This window comes from Dipodomys ordii, unplaced genomic scaffold (assembly GCF_000151885.1).
Source record: "Dipodomys ordii isolate 6190 unplaced genomic scaffold, Dord_2.0 Scaffold103, whole genome shotgun sequence".
Classification (NCBI taxonomy): Eukaryota; Metazoa; Chordata; class Mammalia; order Rodentia; family Heteromyidae; genus Dipodomys; species Dipodomys ordii.
The window spans coordinates 1,384,417-1,409,007 of NW_012267319.1; the positions used below are offsets into that span (position 1 = coordinate 1,384,417).

The following is a 24,591-nucleotide window of genomic DNA, read 5'->3' on the forward strand; positions in this document are numbered from 1 at the left end:
GAGGACACAGGACGCTGGGTGGCAGGGGTAGGAGAGTGCACATAGGTATGTGGGTTTGTGCCCATTTATTTGCATGCCTGCACTGGAAGTTGCACCCAAAGGGGCGGGACGTATTAGGGAACACCCTGGTGGAGGAGCAGCGGGTCACAGGCAGGGGTGAGGGGTCCAAGAACAGTCTACAGCCTGAGGCTCCAGCACAGCTTGTGACATGTTGGGCATGGGGGAATTTCTTTCCTCTGTGGCTCGGATCCCTCTCGCGGGGTAGACAGTAGCCTCAAGAGCTGGGCATGATGAGTGTCTGTTTCTAGCACAGGAGTGCTGTGGGCATCTGTCTACTACTCAGACACTTGTCATGGCCTGGCCTGGCCTTGCTGACCATAGGCTGTTTGTTTCTTTGGGATGGTCTCTCTGCAATTCTTAACTAGAACAATCACCTGGGATGGCCAGCCTGCAGAGCCCTGCAAAAGTCTGCGCAGTGACAAGATGTGGTCGGTGACAAATAGCACAGACTGTTGGATCCGACATGCCCTGCGTTTGTGGGGCCTGTGGAGTCGCAGAGGAGCAACAGAGTGTGAGGGACAGACTCAAAGATGAGGGTGTTCATAAAGAATTCCAGACCCAAGAAGGGAGGGCAAACATCTGCTGAGAAAGTCGCCGGTGGCTGGGGCCATTGTGCTTGGGACAATAGTCCTGTTGCTGCTTTGCCAGTCCTGGCGGTGCAGGATTCTCAGCGTGGTTTGGAATGCTGGGATGTCTGGCAGTGCCCGGGGGAAGAGCTGGGCGCCAGTGCAGGCTGGCATTGCATATGGGTGTCTTGGCTGGTGGGCGCATAGCTGCTAGGGAGACCCAGGAAACGCCTGTGAGACGACCGGCTTCCGAGACCGACAAGGGCACAAGAAGAATCCGTCTGTCACTTTGTGTTATCTGTGGCTTTTAATGACCGAGGAAGAATGTTTCCAGCGGGTGTGCACCGCGCCTTGTTTTGAGAGCGACTAGTGTCCTGTGCCTATGAAGACAGACATTCTTGAAGTTCTAAAGTTCCCCGAAATAACCCCGAATGACTCATTTTCTTTGTCTTCCTGGTCCTTCGCTTTCTGTCTGGTGCCAAGATGAGATGGGGGGCGCCAGTGGCAGGGCAGATGTAGGGAGTGGAGCTCAGGCCTACCCAGCTCAGACCAGGCACGGTAGATTTGGTTCCTGGGCCGCTTGCGATGACAGACGTTTATTCTCTTCCAACTCTGGAGGGCAGAGGGCTGAGATCGGTGCCACCTGTGATGCAGGAGAGCCGACCTCGCCTCTTCTACCTTGTTATCTGCCTTGTCATCTCACAGCTGCATCTCTCTGGGCCTACCTGCTGTCCCACTCTGTGCTTTGTTCCCCATATTAGGTCTCCAGCCACGCTCATCTTAACTTGATTAATTCTATAAAGACCCCCTTTCTAAGTAACATCTCGGTCAGAAAAACAGGGCTTGGACTTGATGCCAGGGCTGAGATACACCTGGATGGAGGTGTGGGTCAGGAAGAGCCAGGTCTGGGGGTGAGTCAGGCTAGGTGATGGCTGAAAGTCTGAGGGCCTTGGCCAGGGGAAGGTCCAGTCCCTCCACCCAGAATGTGGGCAGAATAGAAGCAACTCCAGGCTGCACCCTGGGGGCTCTAGTGGGTTGGGGAGACAGAAGCAGCCAGCTGTGTGAAGAATATGGGGCATCGGAGCTGAAGGAGGAAAGTGAGGACCTCAAAGCCTGAAGGAAGAGGGGAAAGCCAAGTCAAACTCTGCTACTAACTCAAAAGAAGAACTGAAAGCACCAGACGTAACCAAACTGAGATCGTTGGCAAGAGCCCCAAGTACCAGTGAATAAGCCGCATGAAAACACTTCCTGTTCTTCAAGTTCCCTTTCTTTTTCATTTATTTGTTCATTTTCATGGTTGTACTAGGGCTTGAACTCAGTGCCTGGGTGCTGCCCCTGAGCTTTTATACACAAAGTGACCATTTGAGCTACATTTCCATTTCCAGCTGGTTAATTGGAGATAAAAATCCCTTGGATTTATCCCTCTGGGTTGGCTTCGAACCTCAGTCTTCAGATCTCAGCCTCCTGAATAGGTAGGATTATAGGTATGGGCCATCAGGGCCAGGCTCTTTGCCTATAACCTCTTAGACTTGGTTTTCAAGGTTCTGGGATGTATCTTCCTATTCTATGTTTATCTCTAAGGATATGCCTGTTCCCTGAGTGGTTTCCCGTACCTGGCTAGAAGCAGAAGCTGGGACTAAGTGACTGGTACCCACTCTGTCCCCGTGGATGCTTGCTCACAGGGACGATATGCCACCAGTCCACGCTGTTAACAGGGAAGACACACCACCAATCCCCACACAGGGCATCTGCTGGGTGTCATGAGTCACCAAGGACCTACACGTGCAGACTACTCAGATACCATCCCATACCCACTGGGATGGCTAAAATGATAATAATCTTAAAACAAAAGAGTTTAATATCACCAAATTTCATGGAGCCAATGGACTACTGGTGCATGGCTGTCAAAGGTGACGCGTGCATCTGCTCAGCAATGGCTTTTTTGTTGTTTCTAAGAAAACTAAAAAAGCAGCGGGGTGCTGGTGGCTCACGCCTGTCATCCTAGCTACTCAGGAGGCTGAGATCTGAGGATCGAGGTTCAGAGCCAGCCTGGGCAGGAAAAATCGTGAGACTCTTATCTCCAATAAACCACTCAGGAAAGCGCTGTGGCTCAAGTGGTAGAACACTAGTCTTGAGCTGAAGAGCTGAGGGACAGTGCCCAGGCCCAGAGTTCAAGCCCCATGACTACCACCACCCACAAACAAGGCATCTACAAGCAGGTGCCGGTGGCCCACACCTGTAACCCTAGCTACTCAGAAAACTGAGCACTGAGGATGTGGCTCAAAGCCAGCCCAGACAGGAAAGACGGTGAGATTCTTATGTAAAGGAATACTACTCAGTGGTAAGAGAGAATGGGCAGATGCACACCGTGTGTCAGAATCTCAACACCAGCTGAGCAAAAGAAGTCAAACAAACAGGAGGAACAGACCAGAACCACTTGCTTCCATGTATTCAAAGTTCATAAACCCGTGAAGCCATCTAGTAATGGATGTCAGAGGGGGGGGGCATGGATGGGGACCTTTCAAAGATTCTAGAAGCTTCCATGTCTTGAGTTGAGAATATACCCTATCCAAATCATGTTCAAGAACCTGCAGCTTTTCCTGGGGGTTTTTTGAAACAAGGTTGTGCTGTGTAGCCCAGGCTGGCTTTGCGTTTGCCATCTTCCCACCTCCACCTCCTGAATGCTGAGATTACAGATGTGCCACAGTCCTAGACAAGATCTTGTGTTTTCAAACAGACAAAGCATCTACTTCCATAAAGCTTAGGTCGATGATCCGAGGACAGATGTCAGGTGCTCTGAGGGGACCCTAGGGGTCCCCAGTTTCCAGAAGGAGGCTAGGTAGGATCCTGAGCAAGGAAGGCCACACGGGTCTGGTTTTCCAGGAAGAATGGAAGGTGAGAATGTGCTCCAGGGAGGGTTTCACCCCAGCAAAAGCCCAGATGTGACAGGAAGGGCCTTGGTTGGTTTGCCTGTGCCAGCAGCTGGGAAAGGAAACCTCCGTTACTTCACGCAACTGCGTCTGTCTGGAGAGGAGGGGCTAAGGAGAAGGTCAGATCTTACAACAGCCTTTCCCACTAACTAAATCAGTAGAAGGCTTTTGCCAAATGAGTGTTTTTGGCAGTTATTGCCTTGTTCAAATAACTGAGGCTTTCTGTTTGTTTTCTTTTTTTTTTTCTTCTGAAACTTTAAAAGCTACAGATTCTGGTTGACACCGGAAGCAGTAACTTCGCCGTGGCGGGCGCTCCCCACTCCTACATAGACTCCTACTTTGACTCAGAGAGGTAAGTGATGGACCTGTATGTAGCTGGCTTGGCTGGGTTTGAGGGTACCATGTGGACTAGCATAGTTTAGAACATTCTAGAAAAAAAAAGCAGCCAAAAGACAGTCTGGCTCTGAGGGGGCTGGGTATGTATGTATAGGAAAGTGTGAGTGTGTGTGAGTGTGTATGTACATAAAACATGCCTGATTTCCACTCCAGGGGATCTGTGTATAGGAAGCCTCGAGGCTCAGGAGAGGATGGGTGTCACTCACGGAGGCCTCTCTGGGGATGGTTTTCCTTGGAGACAAGTCATGGTCTGACATGGGGGTTCCTTCTGGCTCCTGGGGGTGGGTGGTGCAAAGGGACAGAGCCGGGGAGAAGTCTGGAGCTAGCACAAGATTCAGTGGGGTGTAGAGAGGTCCCACAGGCCACATGGCCGCATCCAGCTCTGGAAGAGCCCCAAGACTCAGGGTCACCCTCCCGGCGAACCCAAAGCCACTCTAAAACTGCGCACCTTTTGATTTCCCATCTATTTTGATGAAACTACAATGGAAGCTCAGCCGGTGTTTGCTTTGAGGGTCGTGACCTGTCTGTAGCGTGAGAACTGCCATATCAGACTCTCCTGTTATAAATCCTTCATCTCTTCCTCCTCTCACCTTCCTTAGCCACAGTGTTTTTGTTCTAGGGAGCAAAGGCCAGCTTTTGCTGGAGGGAAAAGGAGAGGCAAGAGGCACTGGGCGGCTTTGAAGATGCCAGGCAATTTAATAAAATCTGGTGACTTGCGGTGTGGGAAACAAAAGTTATACAGGAAACCCACACTGCATGTGGGGCTCCCTTCTGGTGGGAGGACTGGTCCCCTGTGTGCCCAGCCATTCCTGCTCGATGGGGCAGGAGGAGCCCCAGAGCAATGGGGCTGGCTCTCCTCAAGGAACAGGCTCTCACTCCACTGCGTGTGCTGATAAGTTTCATTGTTGATATTCCCGGATGTGACACCGCCCACTGATTGCTTTGGGACAAAGCACATTCATTAAGCACCCAGAATTCACTGCTCTAACCACAAAGGTGTGTACAGAAGTAGGTGGCATTGCTCTGTGTGTTTGCAAAAGGGGCCGGTTCCTCTTGTGCGTACACCCTTCCCTGTGGAAGCTGGTGGGGCAAATATATCCTCGGCCCTCCTGGAGCCCCCACGTCCTGTTCCGGCTCTGGCTGGCCAGTCCATAAGCTTGAGGCCAGTCCGCTCCACCAGGCCTGGGGAGATGGGGGAGGAAGCAGTCCCTGGTCACCGCCAGCCTGTTCTGTACCGATGTCTTTGAAATGAAATCAGTTATCATACCTCACCTAATAGTTCATTCCAAATGTCCCAAGGAAATACACAGAGAACATCCCCGTGTGGAAATCAGGAGTCCCCCACAACCTAAAACTGTTCATGTCTCCACCCCGCTATAATGTTGCAAGCCTCTCGGGGTGAGTCCCAGTCAAAATGCAGGTGTGCCATACCTGTTTCATAAAATTACCCCCCAGCTGTATGGACCAGGCATGTGATACGAAAACGAACTTCAAGCTTAGGCTTGGCTCCCCGCCCTAGCGTAGCTCATTACATATTTGCAAGTATCCTCCTCCTCCCTCCCCCCAAAAAAGTCCCAAATCTGAAATGCTTTGGGTCCCAAGTATTTCGGTCCTCAGGAAGAACAGGAAGGCCGCGTGTGTGCGCCTCTTCACACCTGAGACTGAAGGCGTGCGGGGCTGCAGCTGTGTGCACTTAGCCACAGACAGGTCACCCAGCAGGCCCACTGGTAAGTTAGACCTGGACGCCCAGGGCAGCGTGACAATGGGATTTCCAAACTGATAAAGAATCCTGGTAAAGTTCAAAAGGGGAAGAACACACAGTCACACACAGGCGAATGCCCCGTGTCTGCTGAGCCTGTATAGAGAGTACTGAGCCATGTGAGGAAGGAGGAGAGGCTCCAGCAGACGCCCGGATGCTCAGCGGGACTTCGGGGAGAGCGCAGGAGGGAACAGGTCTTAGTTTCTGCACCTTCTAAGGTGCCCGGTGCTTCCCTATCAAAAGCCCCCAAACACCTCCATACGACTGCAATCCCACCCACCCCCTTCCAGTTAGAGAGCCTTCCTCACCAAGGACCCTAATACCAGGGCAGGGCAGTCCCAGATGGGCAGTGTTTCCACCTATGTTCTGGTCTGCCCTGCACGTGTCCTCAGTTTCCCCAGGGACTGCAGGGTGCACCCTGAGTGCTCAGGACTTGGGGAAGAAGAGAGCAAGTTCACATCCCCCACCCTGCCCTCTAGCCTGGCAGTCATTTCCTTTCTTATCACACATCTGTGGGCAGAAGATACAGACCCGGAAACTGAAGCCAGAGCCAGGACAGGAAGGTGACCTTCAGGCACACTTGGCACTTTTGACGCTGCATTGGTGACTTTACAGTCTCCAGGGGGCACTGGCAGGATGTGTTGGTTTGGGGCTCACTCGTGTGAGTTTTGTGCCCCCAAGCCAGGTGTGCGTTTGGCGGTAGGTTCCCTTTGTCCATTCAGGAGGGTTCCCTTCTGTGGCATGTGTTCTTCCGGATTGGTGAAAATCTCAGGGAGAGACAGAGTCCCAGACAGCTAAGCCTGCTCCTCCCCTAATTCCCCAAGAGAATTTAGATGTCCCTATCGGTTTTCTATGTTCTCAGGATGCCTCTCCATTTCTCCTTGTGAGCAAAAAGAGAAATGGCAGCCACACACCACACACGTGACAAAGGAAAGCCCCTCCTCCCTCTGGTCAGCTTTACCTAGCTGCTACTTCCTGCTAGGCCAGCACTACTGAACGTGTGTTTGGGGGTGGGGGGAGTAGTGTGTGTGTGTGTGTGTGTGTATGTGTGTGCACACGCACACGCGCACATGTCAACACCAGGGCTTGAACTCAGGGTCTCGTGCTCTACCACTTAAAAGTCTCAGGGATTTTCCTGATCCAGGCTGGTTTTGAACATGATCCTGGGATCTCAGACTCCTGAATAGCTAGGATTACAGTTGTGAGACTCAGGCACCTAGCACCATTACTGAAATGTAAAGAAACCTCTCTCTCTCTCTCTCTCTCTCTCTCATATTTTACCACCCTCCCATCTCATCTGGGCTTATAGTCAACATTGAATTATTATCGCAAAGATGTAAATGCTTGCTCTCGATGTAAATTGTATCAGATACCTTCAGATGACTTGAGCATCTACTAGGGTATAATCTGAACCACTGAATTTGACAGAAGCTGAGAATGTTCTCTTGCCTCTCAATTTTTGACAAAAGTTACCTTTTGTGAGATGTGGCTTCCTGTCCTGTGATGCCTTGCTATCTGCTTGGGCCTCTGATCTCTCTCAGTTATAATAAGCTTTCTGGTTGGCCCACCAGGCTCTGATTGAAGTCTGCAGGCTTGATATTTGGATATTCAGGTGTAGTGCTTCCTGACGCATTGCACAGTAATTGGAGATTTAGCTCGGGTTCTTTGACAGGATCTCCTTGAGTAACAGGAGGACACACCGGGCCACGCTGAGTCTTTCTGGAGCTGGGCTCCATTAGAGCCATCTTTTCACTGGGGTCAATGTCCCAGCCAGTTACTAGACAAAGGGGGAGGGGGGGACTGGTTGCATTTTTGGGGAAAGTTTTGACAACGATTTGTTTTAGTATTACAGGGTTCAGGGATGGAGAAATGGAAATGAGAGAGAAACATCCTGCTTCCCATCCAGGAACTAAAAGTTAAAGACTCAAAAGGGAGGTTCTTATCTGTAACCTTTATGCTTTCTGGGCTGAACCCATACCCGGGTCACATCCAGTGGGAGAGATGGCTGAGGCTGACCCAAAACTCAGGTGTAATATCCGGGGCTTCCTGTTGCCCTAGCTGTCTGTTCATTCTGTCTACCCATTGAGGAATAATTCTCAGATATTTACCATTTCAAAGAAGGCAGAGTCAAGTAGCCCTTCCCATATCTCCTACTCGCTTAACTAAACATTAGAAAGGAAGTCTTGAGCAAGAAGAGCTTATCTGTCTTTCACTTTACTTCCTAGTTTATATTGTTGTTGTTTTTCTTTAAATTTACTTCAGAGTCTGGCTCTTTTGATATTTGTTTATATGTATATATACAGATATATCTGTATATATATCTGTATATATACATATACATAGTTTCCCTGTTTTCCTTGTTTATCTAGCCTACTTTATTTCCCTCCTAAATGACATTGACCCCTTTTCATGTTAAAAGGGGTGCAGAGGGCAATGGTCTGTCTTTTGGAGCTATTTCTGCTCAGGGTAGCTAGTTGAACCTACCTGAAAAAAAAAAAAAGGACAGAAAATTCAGTTGATCTGTATTCATGATCAAGACCAGAAGAGGATCAGAACCAGAACACATCAAGTTATTCTTTTAACTATAAGAAGAAGAAGGGCTGGGGAGAGAAAGATAATAAAAACATAATGTAAAAAAAAAGATATTAGTGAAAACCACCACCCTTTAAAGTAAACTGTTTCCTATATGTATAGCTAATAGGATTTTATAAAGGAATTAAAAACCAGTAAGCAGTAAGCATTCTAGGTGGATAGCTGTAGTAAAGCTAGCAACCTGTATCTGTCTATCTTCTCCTTTAAGTGGTAACAGACTGGTCACAGCTGCCCTTTAGGTGCAGTGTTTTACTTTAATACTTAGTGTATCCTGGAAAAGTTGCTTTAATATCCTTTAATGACTCATAGGAATAAGATGTTTGCTCTTCAGTGAACTTGGCTGTTTCTGTGTCTGTTGCATGCACTTAAGAGAAGTAGGTTTTGTGATTTTGTAGCCAAAAAATTACCTCCGATCATTTAGCTTGTCTTAAAACATAGATAGGTTCTATGAGTCCTTTGACTCTGTTATTTGGAAAACTAAGCTTATAGTTAAAATGCCATTCCTGTAATCCACCTGGGGTGAACCTTGTAAGTGGAATTAGGAAGCTGAAGTCTTACCTGGCATTCTTGAACTTGGGGCCTTGCACTCTGGCATAACTTTCCACTCAAGGCTGGTGCTCTACCACTTGACCCACACCTTCCCTTCAGGTTTTTGTTTCTGTTTTGCTAGTTCATTGGAGATAAGTGTCTTGCAGATTTGTCTGCCCCTGCTGTCTGCAAACCTTGATCCTCAGATCTCAGGCTCTGGAGTAGCTAGGATTGCAGGGGTGAGCCACCTGCACCCCGAGCCTGGTGACTTTTTAAGGAGATCAGGCTGGATACTTAGCAAATGTCTTTCATGTACTGGTGAAGGATCTTGTCCATTGTTCAAATGGTCAGTGTCCCAAGCCTGGTCCTTGTGGACCTGTGCAGAAGGGGCCTGGCTGGTTTGGGGCCTTGAGTATTTGCCCTTGCTGAGGACATTAATGAAGCACCAGGCTGGGTCTCAAGGACCCTGCCCATTCAGTTCTGGTGACTTCTAGAGCCACAGAAGAGTGAGAGGGATCACCGATTACCTGGTCAGGCAGATTCTGAACCCTGCCACGTTCTCACCCAAGGACAGACGCCTTTAATCTGCCCTTTCCTTCTCTCCTTTGGTAGGCTTTCCTGCAACCCTCTTCCTCTTCCATGATTTCACATTTCAGCCCCAGAACTCTCTCATTAGAGGAAGAACATTTTGTGAATTTGATTCAAAGTGTTTGTATTGCTGTTGCTAAGCAGGCTTTCTTTCCTGGACCCCTGCATCCCTGGTTGATGGCTGTTTCTGAGCTCTTGGAATGGACATTGCAAATGAGAAGCCATCCGGTGTCTCTCTCCGTATATCTAATTAATGTGCAGGGAAGTAGAGGATCAAAGCATCGACGGCCAAGATACAGAATGTTAGAAAATGAAGATGAAGGATTTTGTTAAAGTTCTGGAAGGTATAAGCTAACAACCCACAGAGTTGCTTAGAATTCTTCTCTGGGAGTTTTAATCTGAGGTTTCGTAAAAGAAATCTGGAGATGAGGAGCTTACAATTGTTTTCTTCCCCATTGTCTTAGACAAGGGAGGCTACTGATCTCAGGTAGCGATTTAAATTAATTAATACCAAGTAACAGCTCAGTTCTGTTGTTACACCATTGCATTCTAAGAGTTCACGACATGTGACTACCATATTTGTGTGTGTACGCACACGTGCCACTACTGGGGCTTGAACTCAGGGCCTGGGTACTGTCCCAGAGCTTTATTTCAAGACTGGAGCTTCTACCACTTGACAACTCTGCTTCTGGCTTTTTAGTGGTTAATTGAAGATAAGTGTCTCACAGACTTTCCTGCCTAGGCTGGCTTTGAATGCAACCCTCAGCTCCCAGCCTCCTGAGTAGCAGGATTACAGGCGTGAGCCACTGGTGGGTGGCGTGTGGCAACCTTAGATGTCGAACACATCGATGTCAGGAACTCCTATCAGGGTAGCCACTACTAATACGTAACTACAGTAAGTGTTGAGTAGTTTTTTTGTTGTAGGTCCAAATTGCTGACTCGGTTTTTTCCCCTGTTATTTAAAATGCTTTAGTAAAACCCCATTGCTGCAGACTGAATCTGTCATCTTGACTTTTACCACAATTTGCTCAATGGCTTCCTTTTGACTGGACATTCAGGTTGTTTCCAAAGGTTTGCGGTTGCAAGTAAGATGTAATGACTGTTTTTGTACTTGAACTTCTATCCGCATGCATCCTCAGGATCTGATTCTCAGAAGAACAATTAATGAGTTGAAGACAGTTGACATTTCCAAAGGCTATGCACTGTGCCAACAATAAGGACAGAAGAAAAAAGTCAAATCATCTCAGATATAACTTCCTCCACAACCACAAACACAAATGCACTCGTTCCAGATTCCTGCAGAGACTTACTAATTTCTGTTAATGTGACACAAACTTAGTATTAAAACGATGTAAATGCAAGTCCATGAGTTCAGACCCAGTTGATCATTTGACCATGGCCTATGAATTTGATTATTTTCTTAGGTGAGGCTGGTTTGAAAATCCAGACACTGACAATAATTGTTTCTTGGGTCCCATCCTGTAGCCTAGCAAAGTTTTCAAACTCACATAGGTATAAGAATGACCTGATCAGTTGGAGACCCCAGGACCTTGACACTTTCTTTTTTCCAGGATGTTTCTCCTCAGAGATTTTCAGGTCTCAAGCAGATGACTACCTATGAGATCAACCTCTTAACCCACCCTTATTCGCTGGGTAGTTCTAACTCAGTCATCATTGCGTGTATGTGTGCATGTGCCCATACTAGGACTTGAATTCAGGGCCTGGGCACCATCCCTTAGCTCTTTTTGCTAAAGGCTAGTCTTCTGTCACTTGAGCCACAGCTCCACTTCCAGCTTTTTGCTGGTTAATTGGGTATAAGAGTCTCACAGAAGCCAGGCGCCGGTGGCTCACGCCTGTAATCCTAGCTACTCGGGAGGCTGAGATCTGAGGATCGTGGTTCAAAGCCAGCCCAGGCAGGAAAGTCCATGAGACTCTGATCTCCAAGAAACCACTAGAAAACCAGAAGTGGCACTGTGGCTTTAGCAGTAGAGCGCTCGCCTTGAACTGAAGAGCGTAAAGACAGCACCCAAGTGCAGAGTTCAAGCCCCACGACCTCCCCCCCCCAAAAAAAAAAGTCTCACAGACTGCTGGCTAGGCACAGTCCTCAGATTTCAGCCTCCCTAGTAGACACTGGCACCTGGCTCCCTGCCCGGAATGTTACGAATTCACATGCAAACCTGAAGAGGGCAGGCTTCACCCGCCTGCTTATTGCCTGACCTTGTCTGTGACCTTGTCTGTGATATTGTCAGTAACATACCTTCAGAGTTACAAGCTGCTGAGTAACTGAGCTGTGAAGAGGAGAAAGGACCTGAGCTCGGGGGAGGGGAGGGACTTGCTTTTTACTCGTCACAGGTGTCATCTGTGTGTCGGTGAGTCCCAGTTGCAGTCGAGTCAAGCTGGTGGGGCCTCGTTCTGGGCTCTCCTTGTGTCAGAGCTATCGCCCAGGGTCCTTGTAAAGGCCGAGGACCAGCACTACCCAGATCTGACATGTCCTTCACAGACTAATATGGTTAAGTGATGCCTGTGAGCCACTGGGCTGGGCCCATATGCATAATCCCATCCGCTGGCATTAAAAGCTTGTTGCCAGTCCAGGGACCAGAGCCACCATGTCAGCATGGACACGGCTGGCCAATAAGACTGGCTCACAGAGACGGTGCTAGGGCAGCTGTATCCCTGTGGTGACCAGTATCAATGTTAATGGTTTATAGAGCATAGGCTCTAGGTTCTGGGCGTGTAGCTCAGTGGTAGAGTCCTTGCTTAGCATGCACACGGTCCCGGGTTCGATCCCCAGCACTGCAAGAAAACAGAAAATGTGAATTTGTGCACAGAATTATTGATGGACGTTTCCCCTGCATTCACAGGTCCAGCACATACCGCTCCAAGGGTTTTGACGTCACTGTAAAGTACACTCAAGGCAGCTGGACAGGTGTGGTGGGAGAGGACCTGGTCACCATCCCCAAAGGCTTCAACAGTTCTTTTCTTGTCAACATTGCCACTATTTTTGAGTCTGAGAATTTCTTTTTGCCGGGGATTAAGTGGAATGGAATCCTGGGGCTTGCCTACGCCACCCTGGCCAAGGTAAGATGGCTTCATCAAATCAAGGGATCTGACTATGAAAATCTCCCGTGTGAGAGGCTGCTCTGCCTGCTGAGAATTATGTGGTCAAAACAGACCACAAGCTGGGCACCACTGGCTCATGCCTATAATCCTAGCTATGCAGGAGGCTGTGATCTGAGGATTGGGGTTCAAAGCCAGCCCCAGCAAGAAAGTCTGTGAGCCTCTTATCTCCAGTTAACCACCAAAAAGTCAGAAGTGGAGGTGTGACTCAAGTGGTAGAACACCAGTCACAAGCAAAAATCTCAGGGACAGTGTCCAGGCCCTGCGCTCAAGCCCATGGTTCAACACAAATCAAGCAACAAACATCTCCGTTCACAGACATTTCTAGGCATTTTTTGCAACTTAGGATAATTGGTGCAATTCTTTGAACCTTCCTAGAAAATGAGGCATTCACTTGGTTGGTTTTCTTGGTCTTGTTCATTTTAGTTCTGTAGCCCAGAAGTGTTCATTCAGCACCTAAGTTGCGCTGATTTGGGAGTCTGCCTGGGAGTGTGGACTCACGTGGGGTGCAGAGGAAACCCTGCGTGAAGGGGTCAGGTGTCCATGAAGACATCTAGAGGACATCTAGAGACGCTGGGCCACCAGCAGCAGAGATGCCCTCCCCAGGCCAAGAACACCAAGCCATTCTCAGGCCACCCCAGGCTCCTCCAAGGAGGCACCTGTCACAGATCCTGACCAAGTGTCCTGTAGCCTGTAGGCTGTAGCCTGCCAAGCAGAACTGAACTGAGGAGAAGTGGTAGGGGCGCTCTCTCTCTCTCTCTCTCTCTCTCTCTCTCTCTCTCTCTCTCTCTCTCTCTCTCTGCAACATGCTCACCCTCCAAAGTGTGGTAAGGAAGATTGGAGTTCCCTGAATATTTGTACTTGGTGTGCCAAAGAATGGTCCAGGCAGGGGATTTGCAGGCGGAACAGCAGGCAGGTTAGACCATGGGTGCACCGGTTCCAGGAGACAGGTCCTAATAAAAGCAGAGGGGCCTCTCCCTGGCTTCCTGGGTCAGCCCTCTGCTTTGAGTCCGAGCCCAGCATGGAAGAAAGTGCAGCTGTAGCGACAATGACCCTGTTGGTCCAGGAGGATCCCAGAGGAAGAGCTGTTCGCCCACCCTGTGTGGCAGATGGTCACCTCAGGCTGTTAGCTCCCCTCCCCGCTTCTCAGGGAGAAAGAGTTTTCACCAGGCGTACCTGAGAAGGCCACACCCTGGGGACTCGAGCGTTCCAGTGAGAACACAGGGCCCCTTTGCTGGGACACGGTGAAGAGCTTCTTTGTCCTGGGCACCGTGGGCGAGCTTAAGACATTCACAGCTGGGCAAGAAGCTTACATTCCTTGGTGCCTGTGGGTGAAATGTCGTGCGTGGGGGGACTGTTTGGGCAGGAACGATGGGAGAAGCTGAAGTTGATGGATTGCTCATTCTTCTGATGATGATCGACCAAGCCTGGCTCATTCTTCTGATGATGATCGACCAAGCCTGGCTTATCTGGAGTTGTAACGTGTGAAGCATCTGTGAAAATGAGCTAGTTGGGGGTTCTGGAGGCTGGCCAGACTCTCCACATGACCATGTGCTTCTCATCTGTGCAGTTGCATGACTAACAGCTGACTTCACGTGAGCTCCCCACCGGAGCCAGCCGGCAGACTGTGGGCAGCGGGCTGAGTCTGAAAGGGTCTGCCTGGGGCGGGGGGGGGGGGAGAAACGCTGTGTCTCAGACCCAGGGTGGCCGAGCCCTCAGTATGGGGTGGCCCCAGATGGTCCTGGATGCTTCCTTCCAAACTGCATCAGAAAACCAAAGGGGCATTTTACTTTGCAGGTGTGTGTCTGTGTGTCTGTGTCTGTGTAACTGTGTGTGTGTGTGTGTGTGTCTGTGTCTGTGTGTGTCTCTGTGTGTGTGTGTGTGTCTGTGTCTGTGTCTCTGTATGTGTGTCTGTGTGTCTGTGTCTGTGTGACTGTGTCTGTGTGTGTGTGTCTGTGTGTCTGTGTGTGTGTGCGCACGCGCGCGCACACGCCAATCCCAGGGCTTGAACTCAGGTCTAGGTGCTATTCCCTAAGCCTTTTCACTCATGGCTAGCACCCTCTAATGTGAGCTACAGCTCCACTTCTAGAGTTTTTGGTAGTTAATTGGAGATAAGAGTCTCGCGAACTTTCTTGCCCAGCCTGCTGAGTAGCTAGGAAGATTACAAGCACGTGCCAGTGGCACCTGGAGGAATATCCAGACTCTTAAAAACTCATCAGTTCTGTGCTTTCCCGAACAGCTGGGGTCCAGCTGACAGAGCCTGGCCTCACAGTGACCCAGGATGGCACGCATGTCCCCTGGTCAGTCGGCCCTCTTCCACATGATGGGTGGCTGTCTGAGATCAGAACCCAGATCCGCTTCCATGGTTCCCACTATACTGAGATGCTGAGGAGCATGACAGCGATCTGCCCCTAAACACAGCAGTGCCATGAGGAAAGGCTGGGCGAGGCCTTCAGAGGCTACTTCTGCCGGGGTTTGTTTAGCCCGGAAGACACTGAATAGAAAATGCCCCATCCTCAATGCTGGTCCCATCTGCCCGTGAGTCTCCATGCAGCTCTCCTCTCCACCCCGCTGCAGCCGTCAAGTTCGCTGGAAACCTTCTTTGATTCCCTGGTGGCCCAAGCGAAGATCCCCGACGTTTTCTCCATGCAGATGTGCGGGGTTGGATTGCCAGTGGCCGGATCTGGTACCAACGGAGGTAGTCTTGTGGGTATCTTTCCGTCTTAAAGGGATGAAAAACAAAATCAGTTTGGTGGGGTGACTTCTGTTTCATTTTCAAAGCTGCATCGTCAGGCCCGGGTACTCTCGTGTCATGACCTTTGTTACACAGCCTTCCAAACGGCTGGTCACGTGGGGTATTGTTTTTTCCCCTTTCCCAACCATCCTGCCATCTAGGCACCTGATTCTGGTTGCTTTTCCAGATGTCACTCAATCATCTTTACAGTCCTTCGGAAGTGGCAGGCTTTCCATGGCGGGGAGGAGCAGGGGGAACAGAGACAGGTGGAGGTTAGTTTATCAGACTACATACTTGAAGGGAGACAGGTGTACGTGTCTGTCCTTCCTCTTCCTCTTCTCTCCCACCCCCAAATGTACACACGCATACCACGTGAAACAGAGCCCTCTGTCTGTGTCCTAAACTTCCCCTCGTAAACCCTGCAGTGAGCATCTCAGGTGGAGGGGACAGGCTCAGGAAGTGCCCATCCCAGCTGAGCGTGGCTACCCTGGGCTCTGAATGAGGTACAGGTTCAGTAGCCTCTTCCTCGGCCACTGTCACCTGCTCACATTTGCTTTGGTCCCTTTCTGAGGGGATAGAGTAGCCTGGGGTCTGTTGCATGGTCCAGTCTTGCAAGGTGATGCTTTGACCAGGGAAGCTCTTCCATCACTTTGCCCTCCTCTGCTCTCCCCAGGAGCTAAAGGACGGTGAGCCAGCATCGCTACTTATTGTATTGCATTTGTCAAGGGAGTTTCAATGGCAAGAAGCTGGAGTTTGATATTGGGTAGAACAGGGCATAGTCTTGTGTGACCCCTGGAGACTGCCCCCACTCCCATGTTACCTGAACAGGGAATTTCTAGGCACCTTGATTTACTTCACATCACAAAAAGGTCAACATCCTGGTCCCAAGGAAGTCCTTCCTAGGAGCACCAGCCTCTCAGTGGAAACGTGACCGTCTGTGGGCTCATCCTCTTAACACCATGACCGTGTATCTCCCCAGGTCCTGGGTGGGATTGAACCAAGTTTATATAAAGGAGACATCTGGTATACCCCCATCAAGGAGGAGTGGTACTACCAAATAGAGATTCTGAAACTGGAAATTGGAGGCCAGAGCCTTAACCTGGACTGCCGGGAGGTGCGTGTGTGGTCACTGCCTGTCTGTCTGCCTGTCCACCTACCTGCCTGCCTGCCTGCCTGCCTGCCTACCAGTCTGTCCGCCTGTCCACCTATCTACCTGTCTGCGCCTGCCTGCCAGCCTGCCTGTCCACCTGCCTGCCTGTCTGCTTGCCTGCCTGTCTGCCTATCCACCTTCCTGTCTGCCTGTCTTTCTGCCTGCCTGCCTGCCTGTCCACCTCTCTGTCTGCCTGCCTGCTTGCCTGTCTTTCTGCCTGCCTGCCTGCCTGCCCACCCGCCTGTCTGTATGCCTGCCTGCCTGCCTGCCTGTCTGTCTGTCTGTCGGCCTGTCTGCCTGCCTGCCCACCTGCCCGCCTGAGCCAGTGCTCCCGCTTCCTGGCTGGCACACAAGTGCTCCATTGCGGGTAAATCAGGGGTTCATGATGCAAGGCGGCGCAGGCCCGTGTGTATAGGTGGGATAAACAGTCCCCCCATCTTCCCCACTGGGAAGTCAGGAGACGCTGGGTTTGTGCCATGTGTAAGTTGGCTCTGTGTGTCATTAGGCCCTGAAGACAGCGGGCCTTCTGTTGTCCTGGGCCAGGGAGCGCGGGTGACATCAGGGTGGCCCAGGGCTCTGGCTGGGGACAGCTGGGGACTGGGCCATGGCCCTCCGACCCCTGAGCCTCAGCTCCTCATTTGTGGACATTGTCTCCGAGTCCTGTGGCTGCCTGCCAGCCCCCACAGGCTTGAGCGTGTACAGGACAGGTGTGCCAAGGGCGGTGGGGGTGGACGTGGAAGGGGGTACAGGGGCGCTCAGGGCCGTCCCCTCCCCATTCCAGTACAACGCAGACAAGGCCATTGTGGACAGCGGCACCACGCTGCTGCGCCTGCCCCAGAAGGTGTTTGATGCCGTGGTGGAAGCCGTGGCCCGCACATCCCTGGTAAGTTCTCCGGCTGTTCTGGAAGCTTCCAGCACAGTGGCTTGGATCCCACCCTGGGAGCAGCACTGCATGTTTTCAGCAACTCTGAACATTTTGGTGGGATTTTTTCAGTGTTAATGGTGCCACAAGCTTAGCATTAGATGTGCACTTGTAATAAATGTTTTTCTTTTCCACTCAGAGGGCTGGGCTCTGAGTGGGCCGAAATTATTGTTATTTCAAATAACAGTTCCATTGTTGTAGCAGTGTTTATCTGAGGTAAATGTAATCACCAGTAAAATTGTAGTTACACGCCAGGTGCCGGTGGCTTACACCCTGTCATCTTAGCCACTCAGGAAGCTGAGATCTGAGGATCACAGTTCGAAGCCAGCCTGGAAAAGTTCTTATCTCCATCTAACCACAAAAAAGCCAGACGTGAAGGTGTAGCTTTAGTGTTAGAGCACCAGCCTTTGGCAGAAAACGCAAGCCAGAATGTGAGGCTCTGAGGGGGGCGGGGAGTGCATTGATGACCTTGAAAACAAAACCATCCAGCCCTTCATCAAACCTTCCTCCAAGCTGGACATAGCAGTTAAACTATCCCTGAGAGGGTTTGGCGTGAAATGGCCCAAGCTAGTTTCTGGCAGGCACTTGACAATCAGGAGCTTCTGTTTGAATTGCAAACACAGTGCTACTCCTGTTGGAGGTACCAGATAAACATTTCTTTTGACTTGGTAAATGGTTGCAAGGTATCTATGCACTCTGGTGGCTTTGCCAGGGTTTCCTACGAGGTCTGGGTGGCGCCCACAGGGGCTGGTGGTCTGCTGGCCCAAAGATGGCTGACGGGGAGAGAGGGTGGAGAGATGTGGCTTGGATAGAGATGGCAGCAGAGAGGGAGCTTTAGATGACCCCAACCAAAAACCTCAAGAAGTAAAGAGCAGTCAGCCAGTCAGCAGCCTGCAGAGCAGAATGACCAGGATGTACATGAAGCTGTGTCCAGGGTCACAGGCCAAAAACAGAGCATTGACCTGGTTTTCCCAGTGCCAGCTCAGCCTCTCAACACCATGAAACTGTAATACTTGTTGAAATGCCTCCCGCTCCACTCGCTTGTCTGGCTGGTGCCTGGAGGTGAGCCAGACCTCCAGCCTGACTTTTGCTAGTTTAAAGTCCCAGACTTTTTGTGCCTGGGCTGGCTTCCCACTGCAGCCCTCTGGATCTCAGCCTCCTGGATGGCTGAGATTATAGGCATGAGCCTCTGGCACCCACCTTACGCCTGTTTCTGAAGTAGTAAGTTCTGCAGAATTGGCACGAGTAGCCAGCTATACTCTGAAACGCTCTGAACTGTAAATATTGTCCAAGAGTGTGAGGTGTGCTGCCAGCTCCCGCCAGGCCTGGGCCGCGTCCTGCGCAGGCAGCTGGCACCGGGCCAAGGCACCACACTTGAGCTCATCTCCGCATGCATTCAGCAGCGAATGACTTAAGAAAAGCCCAAGGCAGCAGGAAGGAGCTGATGACACTTGTGTGCCTGATCTATAATTACTCCATGATTGCATTTCGAGCCTGCGTCAGGAAGAAGTGACCCACAGTGCTGTGCCTCCTGCAGGCAACCCTGAGCCTCCTCCAAGTGTGGAAGTCTGCTCTGCTCCTTCTACCTGCAGGGCTGGCGGGGGACACTCTGCATTTCCTTTCTAATTAAAGAGAGAAGTAGAGCCAGGTGCTGGAGCCTCACACCTGCAATCCTAGCTGCTCGGGAGGCTGAGATCTGAGGATTCCCACTTCAAAGCCAGCCTGGCAGGAAAACCTTGTGAAACTCTTATTTCCAGTTAATTACCAAAAACAAAAACTGGAAGTGGGACTGTGGCTCAACTGGTACAGCACTAGCCCTGAGCACAAAAGCTCAGTGTCCAGGCCCTGAGTTCAAGTCTCAGGATGGAAAGAAAAGAAGGAAGGAAGGAAAGAAAGAAGGAAGGAAGGGAAAGAAGGAAGGAAAGAAGGAAAAGAAAGAAAGAAAGAGAGAGAGAGGAAGGAAGGAAGGAAGGAGGGAGGGAAAGAGAGAAGGAGGGAGGGAAGGAGGGAGAGAAGAGAAACAGAAAGACGGGTAGGGAGGGCGGGATGAAGAGAGGGGGATGGTTGGGAGGGAGGGAGAAGTGGGCTCGCCCTTCTGCGTCTGGTTTCCTCGTCTGTTAAGGGCAGGCATGATGTTACCACCCTGGCCCCATGCCGTGCCGCTGGGGCCCCACGCGCCCCACGCGCTCCCCACAGCACCCCACACCCGGTGTGCCTCAGCGATTTTTGTCGTTCGTGTTTTGTGCACCTCGTTCCTCTCCCAGGGACTGATACCCAAAGGAAACGCTGTTCATCCCTGTGGGCATCTGGTGAGGGCGCCGGGCGAGCCCAGAGCTATTTCCTGTTTTCGTGCCAGACTGGCGGTTGCTTTTCACAAGATCTTGTTTTGTCTAGATTCCAGAATTCTCGGACGGCTTTTGGACCGGGGCCCAGCTGGCATGCTGGACGAATTCGGAAACCCCTTGGTCCTATTTCCCCAAGATCTCCATCTACCTGCGGGAGGAGAACTCCAGCCAGTCCTTCCGGATCACCATCCTGCCGCAGGTAGGCCCTCGGTGCACGAAGCCGCACAGGTGAGACCAGTGCCCATCGCGGGTGGCCTGCGGGTACCACGCCTGCTCAGACAGCCGAGGCCACAGACCCCACCACCAGGGCCCTGTCAGGACTGGCTAATGCCCTGCTTCGCCAGACCAGCTCACATGGTTCTCTGACCAGCTGACGGTGGGCTGGGCCTCCTTCCCATTTCCAGAGGTCAGGCTGGTCATGTGACAACAGGGTTCTAAAAGAGGGAAGCACCTCCGAGGGGACACCCGAGTCCTGCCCTGCCCAGAGCTGGTGCCTTGCCAACACTGTAGGCCCTCCAGAAGAGCCCACGGCCAGCCCAGCTCGGGGGTTCAGACACCGTCTCTCTCCTGGCAATGGGGAAGCTCCGGGGGCCACACTGAGAGGGCACAGACCCTGAGGATGGGTGAGGATGGATAGTTGGGGGTAAATGTATCATATTCTGGTAACACCAGTATCGACAGTGCCTCCTGTATCCTAAGACTCCACCCGAATAGACCAGGGTCTGTTTCCCTCAGCCATCTGGTCCCAGGCCCTCCGTCCTCACCTGGGCCTCACACGCTGCTCCCTCTACAGCCACCACAGGGCTCTCGTCCCTTTCCTCTTTCCTTTTTCATTTCAATAAATATTATTTTATATGATCAGATGCACATAGGTATTACACCTTTGTGTTCCTCTCCTGAGAGCCTCCTCCTTTGGTCTCACTGTGTATGAAAGTCTAGTGTTCGAGTGTGTGTGTGTGTGTTTCTGTGTGTGTCTGTGTCTGTGTGTGTGTCTCTGTGTGTGTGTATGTCTGTGTCTGTGTGTCTCTGTGTGTGTGTGTTTGTGTCTGTGTGTGTCTCTGTGTGTGTATGTGTGTGTCTGTGTGTGTCTGTGTCTGTGCGTGTGTGTCTCTGTGTGTGTGTGTGTGTTTGTGTCTGTGTGTGTCTGTGTGTGTGTGTCTCTGTGTGTGTGTGTATCTGTGTGTGTGTGTCTGTGTGTGTGTGTGTGTGTGTGTGTTGGTAGTGAGGCTGGAACTCAGGGCCTTGTGCTCTTTCTTGGCTTTTTCTCTCAAGGCTGACACTCTACCACTTGAGCCATACCTCTGCTTCCAGGGAGAACAATTGTAGATGAGAAGAGTCATGTTAATACCTCCCCCTTTACACATTTGAGAAACAGAGAGGCCTTAGCAGGCAAGGATTAAGAATTTGAAGGAAAACACAGCTTCTCAGAGGACATGCTGTGACCAATGCACCTGCCCTGGGCTCCCGAGACCACTTTGAACAAATCCAGTGGCCCTTTCTGTACTCATCTCTCTTGCTATAAGGGAGAAAGAATCATTCTTGCCAAAGACATTTTCAGAAGAAGGTACTAACCCTGGATCACTACAGAAAGTAATATTAGAATGATAAATTGTCAAATTCTTTCATATAATATGATTTTAATGACACTTTGTTCAGTTAACAGCAGCATGGGGACATTGTTCTATCACCGTGGTTTGTAACCAGGCTTAGTGACCCGTCTGAGGGCACGGGGGTGTAAGCACTTACTGGTACACTAGTGCTGTGGGGGTTGGCTGACAGAGACAGAGATTCATGAGACACAGGAGGAAAAAGTGGAAATTCAGAGGGGAAAAGACCATCTCTCTGTCCAGGGCCGATAAGGGCCATCAGAGCTAAAGTTGCACAGGGGATTTTCAGCTGCTGTTAGGCCTGGATGACCCCAGGGTACCACGGGGAAGTCTGTGGGCATTTCACTTCATTGGCCTATCTCTGTGGAAGAATTCCTTATAACTCTTACTATGACTTTGACACATTTACATGTTTGATTTAGTGTGTGTTGTGTGGATGTGCATGAGTGCATGTGCTGGTCTTGGGACTTGAACGCAGGGCCTGGGCACTGCCCCTGAGCTTTTGTGCTCAAGGCTAGTGCTTTACCAGTTGAGCGACAGCTCCAATTCAGGCTTTTTAGCGGTTAGTTGGAGATGTGAGTCTCATGGACTTTCCTGCCTGGGCTGGCTTCAAACTCTGATCCTCATCCTCGGATCTCAGCCTCTTGAGCAGCTAGGCTTACAGGCCTGAGCCACTTGCACCCAGCTTGCATGTTTGTTTTATAGTTCTGTTTTCTGGACCACTTTTCCAAGTTCCTTATGCACATCACCATTCCATTTGCCTTGCTTAGCCCTGCTGAGGAGAATGGCAAAGAAAGCCGGAGGTCCCAGGACCGGCACTTCCTGATCCTGTCAGTGGTGGCGCTGTGGAGTCATTTCCTGGCAGTGAGGCTCTGCCTGCCCGCACTGCATCCCCCTTCTTAATATCAAGGATGAACATTATCACCAAGATCACCAGCCATAACCAACAGGCAAATGATCACTAGTGCAGATGAAAGGTCAAAGGCCAAGTATCTTAAGTTTTGCTTATTTTCAACATATTACATTTTCCAAAATCACAAGTATTGAACCTTTTTGGCTTGACTTTTCTTTTCTTTTATTTCAGGACCTGGGTGCTGTTCCTGAGCCTCTTTGTGCTCAAGGTTAGCACTGTACCACTGAGTAGTTTATTGGAGATGAGAGTCTGGTGGACTTTCCTTCCTGGGCTGTCTTTGAACCGAGATCTCAGCTTCCTAAGTAGCTAGGATTACAGGCGTGGGCCACTGGCACCCAGCTCTGTTTTGTGTTTTGTGTTTGTTGTCTTTTGTATTTTTGTGTTTTTTTTAAGCAGACAGAGCTTCCGCCCACAGGGAATTGTGATTTTACTTTTCACATAACCTTAAAAATGCTTACTACCTGTCAAAATACCACTATTCTGAGACCCAGCAAGAGGGAATATTCTAATGTGTTTTCAAATGTATGGTCTAGGCTGGGCACCAGTGGCACATGCCTGTAATCCTAGCTACCCAGGTGGCTGAGACCTAAGGATCCTGGTTTGAAGTCATCCCAAGCAGGAAAGTCCATGAGACTCACATCTCTAATTAATTAACAAAAACAAAAAGCCAGATGTGAAGCTATGGCTTAAGTGATAGAACACTACCATTCAGCAAATAAGCTAAGGGACAGTGTGCAGGCCCTGAGTTCAAGCCCCTGTACCTGCGCACGTTTGCGCGCGCGCACACACACACACACACACACACACACACACACTCAAGTTTAGTCTGGAATTCTTGCTGGAGATTCCTGGACACAAACTGAAAGATACAGATTCTGTTTGTCTGCTCTTCACTGACTAATAGCTTGCTTCAGTGTCTACTGCATCATATTTGATAAGCAATTACTGGATTTCTCTTGGGAATAGTTCCTTCAAAAAGAGTTGGAGGAGGGGAGAGGACTTGAGCATACCTGGGCCCTACCTAAAAACACCTTCAGTATAGGTGCCTCTGTAGCAGCTAAGCCCAGCCCCACCTTTCCTAAGTGGGTCTTCAAAAGAAGTCTAGCTGGGTGCTGGTGCCTGTAATCCTAGCTACTCGGGAGGCTGAGATCTGAGGATCGAGGTTCAAAGCCAGCCTGGGCAGGAACATCCATGAGACTCTTCAACTAAACCAGAAGTAGTGCTGTGGCTTAAGTGGTAGAGCACTGAAGAGCTTAGGGACAGCGCCCAGGCCCAGACTTCAAACCCCATGACCGACCAAAAAAAAGAAAAAGTTGTATCTTTTCTATGCACCCTCTTCCAAGCTTAGCAGTGATTGATTTAAAACACAGCTCATTGAGGTCCTGCTCCGGCCAGGATTCCAGGAACCCAAGGCAGAGGTGAACGGCACCTTGCCTACAGACGTTGCTGCACACAGCCCCACAATGGCCGGTTATTCCTCCAGGACTATTCTCCGGGAAGGAGCTGCTTGCTTCCTGCTCACCCACAGGAAGTGCTGCTCATCTGTGGCGCCCATTTGACCATGCACAGACAGGAGGATAGACCCTGTCTGTCTGTCCATATATCCTCTGTAAAGTATAGGTGGTGGTCCCATGTTTTTATCACCTCTGTCACACTTTGGATCTAATCTCCTCCGTGGCAGAGATGGTATTGCCCTCTTCTCCCTGCCCCTGGAAAGCTCTGACAAGGCCAGTGATCTCCAGTGTTTTGCAATCTTGCCTGATTTATGCTTTTCCTCTTAAACAGCTTTACATTCAGCCCATGATGGGGGCTGGCCTGAATTATGAGTGCTACCGATTCGGCATCTCACCTTCCACCAACGCGCTGGTGATCGGGGCGACAGTGATGGAGGGCTTCTATGTGGTCTTTGACAGAGCTCGGAAGAGACTGGGCTTCGCTCTAAGCCCATGCTCAGGTAAGAGTAGAAGCGGGGGGGGGGGGGGAGGCCGGCGCCAGAGGCAGCCTGGAAGTGTTCCGGCCTGGAGCAATGGCAGAGGCTCCTTGGCTGCCAGATCTCTCCTCTTATGCCTAAGGAAGTGATTGGCTCTTATCAATAAAACAAGTTGGGAGGTAGTGTAGTGAGCTGACTCATAGTTAGCCCTGTGCTCACACACGGCAAATGGTTAGGAACATTAGTCTCTACAAATGTCTTCTGTTAAGCTGGACGTGGCTTCCCACACCGATAATAGAAAGGTCTGTGTGGCAACTGCTGTTGAAGTGCTGTTGGGTTTTGTGCTTCTCTTTGCGTGTTGTCCATGCTGGGTCTTGACTCAGGGCCTTATGTTCTTGCTTGACTTTTCTACTGCAGGTAGGTGCTCTACCACTTGAGCCACACCTCCACTTTT

The 24,591-nt window shown here is 50.5% G+C and overlaps 1 protein-coding gene across 1 annotated transcript in view; it reads left to right on the forward strand.

The window, feature by feature from the left end:
* Positions 1-523: 523 nt before the first annotated feature.
* The window catches only part of Bace2 (beta-site APP-cleaving enzyme 2), a 33,653-nt gene continuing 9,585 nt past the window's right edge, over positions 524-24,591 (forward strand). Inside the window, exons 1-8 of the mRNA XM_013027341.1 lie at positions 524-571; positions 3,820-3,908; positions 12,281-12,497; positions 15,114-15,242; positions 16,250-16,384; positions 17,202-17,303; positions 19,737-19,886; positions 23,993-24,161. Of these exons, the coding sequence (XP_012882795.1) occupies positions 524-571; positions 3,820-3,908; positions 12,281-12,497; positions 15,114-15,242; positions 16,250-16,384; positions 17,202-17,303; positions 19,737-19,886; positions 23,993-24,161 (1,039 nt within the window). The remainder of the gene's footprint in view (positions 572-3,819; positions 3,909-12,280; positions 12,498-15,113; positions 15,243-16,249; positions 16,385-17,201; positions 17,304-19,736; positions 19,887-23,992; positions 24,162-24,591) is intronic.